This window comes from Podarcis cretensis (genome assembly GCF_951804945.1).
Source record: "Podarcis cretensis genome assembly, chromosome: 17".
Taxonomy (NCBI): domain Eukaryota; kingdom Metazoa; phylum Chordata; class Lepidosauria; order Squamata; family Lacertidae; genus Podarcis; species Podarcis cretensis.
The window spans coordinates 35,274,184-35,281,698 of record NC_137187.1 but is presented as its reverse complement, the minus strand read 5'-3'; the positions used below and the strand labels follow the sequence as shown (position 1 = coordinate 35,281,698).

Below are 7,515 nucleotides of genomic sequence, written 5' to 3'. Positions count from 1 at the left end.
GTCCTATTGGAATCAAGTAACTTATTTGGGCAGATAAACATACCTTTCTCCCACTAGTGAAAACTGCAATCAGGGTATCGAAATGTTTCCGGGTTGTGTGGTTGACATGTGGATACCTACCTTAGAAACTAATTGCTTGTTAATTCCTCCAGGGGGAATGCTTTTGCAGTTATCATCTCAGGAAGCTAATTAAAATAGGACAGCCTGCCTGCTGTCAGCTACTTACGAGTATTCTTCCATATAAGAATAATTATTTTTTTTGTGCTCTATGGTTCTTTGCAAGCCTCACTGAAACTTTATTTTAAAACTTCTCATCATCAATATATTGCTGTTACAGTCCCGTGCCTTGTAGCGCTGTTTGTGGTTATAGTATAGAACGCTGCCCTTGTATGTGATTTGGTATCTATATTGAGCCAAACATGCAACTAAATGCACCAGCTTGCAGAAACCAGAATACAAATTCCCATAGTAGTATCCGAGTCAGATTAGGAATATTGTGAGTGGAGGACCAGGCTAGTTTTAGAGATACCACAATATTGCTATGAAGAGTTAACTGGGCCTATGCATTAAATATGAGGTTACCTACCTTTCTGGACCAGTGGGCACATTTTGAATATTGAGGGACTGCTGTGGGCGCCAGTCACAACATGGCTGCCATGGGGGCATGGCATATAGCCGTGGTGAAGCTTTCTCCATAATCACATTCCTATACAGTACTAGAAAAGACAAATTTACCTGTTCGGTTTCTGTCTGCCATTCCGCTGTCCCCAGCCAGCACAGCCAAGGATTAGGGGTGATGGGAATTCAACATTTGGAGACTGCGTTCCCCCTTTCAGGCCTACAGAAATGTTCTCTGTACTTATTATGCTATGTATACTGGTTATCTGAAAGGGTTGCAATAAACTATTATGCAGTATAGACCCATTTTCAATGGCCATTAATTTCTGTGGGTCTACTCTGAGTAATTGCTAGTCAACTACATCCTCATAGTGCAGCTACGTAACTTGTAGGCACTTGCCCTCTCCTTGCTGGCCTTCAAGGGAGCCCTAAAGACCTAAAGCCAGACTTACATAGTTTAATGGCAGTTTTTAATGGCTGTTTTAATTGCTAGTTTTAACGTTGATTTGTCCCCCCATTTTTAACTGTTTTACTTGCTAATGCAATTTCATGGTAGTTGGTTATTTTATTGTTCTATTATCATTTCCAATGCTGGAGGAGACTCTTGAGAGTCCCATGGACTGCAAGAAGATCAAACCTATCCATTCTTAAGGAAATCAGCCCTGAGTGCTCACTGGAAGGACAGATCCTGAAGCTGAGGCTCCAATACTTTGGCCACCTAATGAGAAGAGAAGACTCCCTGGAAAAGACCCTGATGTTGGGAAAGATTGAGGGCACAAGGAGAAGGGGACGACAGAGGATAAGATGGTTGGACAGTGTTCTCGAAGCTACCAACATGAGTTTGACCAAACTGCGGGAGGCAGTGGAGGACAGGAGTGCCTGGCGTGCTCTGGTCCAGGGGGTCACAAAGAGTCGGACACAACTAAACGACTAAACAACAACAACAAATCATTTGCAAACCACTTTGGGATAAGTTACTCTGAAAGGCACCTTTAGCAGACATACGAATATATTATTAGCCTTATCCTTCCTTCCTCTTCCTTTAATCTCATGCTTTCATTCCGTTAAGTTTTCTTGGTCACAGCAGTCTTCTTTAAAGAAAGTGATTTTCTACAGACTTACGTGCTTGCCTGCAGGCACATAAGACTATATATGTGAAATGATGCAAGTTGACCATATTCATCAACTGTTGGGAATACCAGCGTGGAGCCAGGCCTACTAACTCTGGAAAACTGCCATCCCATATCTTAAACTCAAGAATTAATAGGGGGGAAAAACTAGACACAAGAAAGGAACTGATTAGGGCAACCACAGGTTATTGAGCCCCAATAATCTTGTGTAATGTGCTTGCTTAGTTTTGATCAGGTTGCTTATTTATGTAGACCATTCTTGCCCTGCTTCTTTCACTCAGGCCATTTCTGATGCCATACATTTCTGCTGCTGGGGCTGTACTGTACATATCCTCTCCAAGCACTTATTCCTTGGAGGCTTGGACACAATCTGTGCCTGTCGTGGATTAGGAGTGGCCACCAAGACCATATAACACTGGTCCTGAAGAACCTACCTTGGCTCCCAGCACGTTTCTTAGCACAATTCAAAGTTATGGCGCTGGCCTTTAAAACCCTAAACGGCCTCTGCCCAGTATACCTGAAGGAGCATCTCCACCATCGTTCAGACTGGACATTGAGGTCCAGCTCCGAGGACCTTCTGGCGGTTCCCTCCCTGCGAGAAGTGAGGTTACAGGGAACCAGGCAAAGTGCCTTTTTGGTAGTGGCGCCCATCCTGTGGAACACCCTCCCATCAGATGTCGAGGAAATAAACAACTATCTGACTTTTAGAAGACATCTGAAGGCAGCCCTGTTTGGGGAAGTTTTGTAATGTTTGATCTTTTATCATGTTTTTAATATTCTGTTGGGAGCTGCCCAGAGTGGCTGGGGAAACCCAGCCAGATGGGCAGGGGTATAAATAAAAAATTATTATTATTATTATTAGGACAAATGTGTGCACAAAAGAGGAACTCCAGATGTGTGCGTACACACAACAGTTCTGGCTCGGGCTGCTAGTGTTCATGAATGGATTAAGAGTGGAGGCTGTGCTGTGGTCACAGAGCTGTCAAGCATGTATATGTCCCTGTTTAATGCTTTGGATAACATCATCTCCAAATCATGCTAGCATTCCCATAGAAGGCAACGGTGGTAGGAGACTGTGGGGGCCACCACCCAGAAGTACTATCATCCCCCCTCCCTCAAGAGCCCACAGGACACAAAGATGCGCAAGGATGCTTGGCAGACACCACTGAGCATTTTTAGCCAATTATTAATCACAACATGCCAGGCATCCCAGAGAGTGTGAGACATCCGGCTTGAATGAGAGGTGGCAGTGATGCAAGGGCCAGAGAGGTCAGCAAGCAGCAAAGCTGTTGAGGCACCAAAAGGGGAGCCCCCTTACATTTGACTTCCTGAGACAACTATGACAAGACATGTTTAGCAGTTGCTTTGCTAGAGTGATAAATCTGTGGAAGCAGGTGATCCTCATAACAGCAAGGTTTGATACATCAGCAGCACCAAGTACCGTATTTGACGCACCTGACCATAAGACACACCTAGTTCTTAGAGGAGGAAGGCAAGGGAGAGCCGCTTACACGGCTTCTGTCCCGCTTTGCGCAGCTCTCAGTTTGCTTGCCCATCCCTCCTCCCTCCTCGCTGCCTCGGCTACTTTTAAAATGAGGCTGCATTTTAAATTGCATTTTAACCTGTATTTTAAATTGCCCCCCCATTATGTTTTTGCTGTGGTTTTATTGGTGTTAGCCGCCCTGAGCCCGGCCCTGGCCGGAGAGGGCGGGGTATAAATAAAATTTACTATTATTATTATTATTATTATTATTATTGTCAACAGTGATGCGAAGTGTGTCATCATAGTGGCAGAAGGGCCCAACGCACAGCAAGGACCCTCCCCACCTCTGCCCAAACAAAAGCCAACACTTGTATGCGTAAATAAAAAAGGTAAAGGTAAAGGACCCCTGGACGGTTAAGTCCAGTCAAAGGCAACTGTGGGTTGCGGGGCTCATCTTGTGTTCAGGCCGAGGGAATTTGTCCATAGACAGCTTTCTGGGTCATGTGGCCAGCATGACTAAATCACTACTGGCGCAACAGAACACTGTGATGGAAACCAGAGTGCGTGGAAAGCCGCTTATAGGGACGTGGGTGAAACTGTGGTCTAAACCACTGAGCCTCTGGGGCTTGTTGATCAGAAGGTCGGCAGTTTGAATCCTCGCGACGGGGTGAGCTCCTGTTGCTCTGTCCCAGCTCCTGCCAACCTAACAGTGTGAAAGCATGCCAGCGCAAGTAGATAAATAGATACCGCTCCAGCGGGAAGGTGAACTTGTATGCGCGGTGACGCCGGAGAAAGGAGGCGGCGGCACTGGGACAGGTGCTTTGCTTGCTTTACAGCGAGGCAGGAGGGATGGGCAAGCAAACTGAGAGCGGCGCAAAGCGGGACAGAAGCCATGTAAGCGGCTCTCGCTTTGCTTGCTCCCGTCCGTCCCTCCTCCTGCCTCGCTGTAAAGCCAGCAGAGCAAGAGCAAGAATAGTGAGAACTGCGCAGAGCGTGTCAGGGGCTCTTGCTCTGCTGGCTTCACAGCGAGCGATGGACGGGAGCCATGGCTCTGGCTGTGGAGGCATCCCTCAGCTCACGACTGCAGCGGCAGCCGAGGGATCCCTCTGCCATCCAGTGCATTCGCTTCATAAGACGAACAGACATTTCCCCTTACAGTGGTACCTCGGGTTAAGTACTTAATTCGTTCTGGAGGTCCATTCTTAACCTGAAACTTTTCTTAACCTGAAGCACCACTTTAGCTAATGGGGCCTCCTGCTGCTGCCGTAGCACAATTTCTGTTCTCATCCTGAAGCAAAGTTCTTAACCCGAGGTAGTATTTCTGGGTTAGCGAAGTCTGTAACCTGAAGCATATGTAACCCAAGGTACCACTGTACTTTTTAGGAGGAAAACAGTGCGTCTTATGGAATGAAAAATACGGTACTTGATAGCAGCACTGTAAAGGCAGGCAGGCATTACAAGGAGGGAGGTTGCTAAAGATATAGTCATGGCGAGAGCTGGCTTTTACACCCATAGTGTTAAAATGCATACCAAGGTATGAGGAGGGATGGGGTTTAGGTGGTGGACACTCCTTCACTGGAGGTTTTAAGCGGGCCATCTGTCATGGATGCTTTAGCTGAGATTCCGGCATTGCTGGGGGTTGGACTAGATGACCCTGTTGTCCCTTCCAACTCTATGATTCCATGACCTGACATGCACTTGACTGGACCTGCGACACAGGTGTTTTTGACAATCTTGTGTGCACCCATTCGCTCCTCTGAACTCATGTTCCGCATTGGAGGGTACAGACTACTTCTCTGGAGAAGTGGTTCCAATCAGTGTGTGGCATATAGGAATGGGACAAACAAGAGCAACACACTTCCTCAGCTCTCTGCCTACGTTCACTATATCTGAAGGAGCGTCTCCACCCCCATCGTTCAGGTCCAGATACAAAGGCCTTCTGGTGGTTCCCTTATTGCGAGAAGTGAGGTTACAGGGAACCAGGCAGAGGGCCTTCTCGGTAGTGGCACCTGCCCTGTGGAACGCCCTCCCATCAGATGTCAAGGAAATAAATAGCTATCTGATTTTTAGAAGACATCTGAAGGCAGCCCTGTTTAAGGAAATTTTTAAATGTTTGATGTTTTATCGTGTTTTTAATATTCTGTTGGGAGCCGCCCAGAGTGGCTGGGGAAACCCAGTCAGATGGGTGGGGTATAAATAATAAATTGTTATTATTACTATGTTTGTGCCCATTTGGAGCACCAATCCAGCGCTGCACAAAACATCTTCTTTGTAGTAATTCACTGGTGTAGGGGAGCAATCTAGAATCCAGCACAGAAGTAGGTGAATCATGGAACTATGAAGTGCTCAGAGAGCATGAACAGCAAGCGTGTACATGCAAATAATTCAATTTGCTTAATTTATTCCCATTTCGTGTCAAATCTGGAATCCCAAGCTTTTACCAAAAAAAAAAAAAAAAAAAACCACCCCATCCCAAAAACTTTTTCAGGGCAGACTGAAAACAACTGGATGCATCCAGCTAGAGGAATCCAGTCACAGCAGGGCAGCCTGGGCAGTGTCTTTCTCTGTTTGCCAAAGCACACACAATTTTAGACTGTGTTAAAAAAAAAAAATACAAGGAAAAAATATTTGTGTACCAGTAATGGCTTACTCAGAGTCTCTGTGATTTCGGGTGAGGGAGGCGAGGGGAGAAGAGTGGAACTGGTTGCAAAACAACTCGCAAAGGAGAATGGTTCCAGCATGTGAGAGAACACACAAGGTGTAGGGTGGGTGTTTGCGGATTGCGTGTAAAAAGATTCCCCTGTTTATTCTAAAAATGGCAGCATTTCATTTGTGAACTCCTCCACATGATAGAGAAAAGTATTCCTGTTCAGAGAGATCGTGGCTTCAATGCCTCTCACGAGACTGTCCCAGTCTTCCGCCCCCTTTCGCCACCCCCTGAAGCCCAAGGGGGCCACCAGCACATAGGCAGAATGGCTCTTTCGCTTTCCCCAAAGGGTATGAATGCCAGTCCACATGGTTTTAGGATGTAGCCACCCCCAGCTACTAACCAAAGGTAAGGGGGCTCAGAGCTGCCCAGCAGGAGGGTGGATGCCAAAGGACAGTTTGCTTCTGGCCCAGCCGCTGCCCTCCTCACTCCTTGAGGAAGAAGTGCATCTTGTCATTGATGTTCTTGCGCTCGGGATTGAGGCGCTTCAGGATCTGGGCCAGCACATTGACCGTCTGCTCGCTGCTCAGCCCTGTCTTCTTGGTCTGGAATTTCTTCAGAAGATCCTTGGTGGTCATGGGCTTTCGGGTCAAGTAGCGGCGCACGGCGTCCTCCGTCAGCTGCACATCGCTGCAAGGAAGCAAGGGCAGGTTAATGCAGAATGCAAAGAAATATACAATAATAAGAGTACATTCATTTGTACAAAAGGAATATACAATGGGATAGACAGGAAGTCTAGTGTGTTGGTATGTATATGATTTTGGGTGGAAAATTGTTTTTGCTTTTTCTCTTTGTTCTTTCTTTTTTTCTTTCATTTTCTTTCTAGGTATATAAAATTTGTACATAATTTTTGTATACATATTGGAAGTTATATTATAGTAAGTCCTGTAATGTAATATGACAATGTTTACTGGTGTAATATAAGAATGTTAACAAATAAATAAAATGCAAATTCAAAAAACTAAAACTAAAACTAAAGGGCAGGTTAATGCAATGGCACGAGGCAGGGAAGAACACCGCGGAAGAGGAAGGGCTTTTCTCCACGGCTCTCGCAGCAAAACCTAAGTGCCAGAATTGCCCCACTGCCCTTCTCTGACGCGTGCAGCTGGCCAGGACAACCACAGTGCTTGAAAACACAGATGTACTTCTAAACCTCGCTAAAATCTTCAGGCCCTAAGCTTTGCAGTGCCCAGATCCTAAACGCGACAGTGACTATTTAAAATGTTGCTTTACAAAGTGTTTTCAGGTATTTCTCATAAATTATCACATCGGTCCCTCTTTTAATCTTATTAGCTTATTCATTAGGTCTGAATATCTGAGATAATTAGATTATCTGCCCTAACCATTTGGCTTGCCACCGGCTTTGTTGTTATTGTTGTTGTTGTTATCTCTGAGCTTTTGGAGAACTGGCTATTACTGCAAAGAAGTGGGCAATAATGTGCCTGGGACAACAGAGTTTGGGGCAAGTGGGTGACAGGCCTGAGCTGCCCTGATCATTAGTGTCACACCTAAATGAAGTTATGGCATGGGGGTGGGCATTGACTGCTGTGGCCTCTCTCTGGCCCATCCTTCAGTTG

General features: G+C 46.0%; 1 protein-coding gene across 1 annotated transcript in view; it reads right to left on the bottom strand.

The window, feature by feature from the left end:
- Positions 1 to 5,612: 5,612 nt before the first annotated feature.
- The window catches only part of GTF2F1 (general transcription factor IIF subunit 1), a 28,687-nt gene continuing 26,784 nt past the window's right edge, over positions 5,613 to 7,515 (bottom strand). The window contains exon 14 of the mRNA XM_079960114.1: positions 5,613 to 6,568. Coding sequence (XP_079816240.1) covers positions 6,364 to 6,568 — 205 coding nt within the window. The 3' untranslated portion in view covers positions 5,613 to 6,363. The remainder of the gene's footprint in view (positions 6,569 to 7,515) is intronic.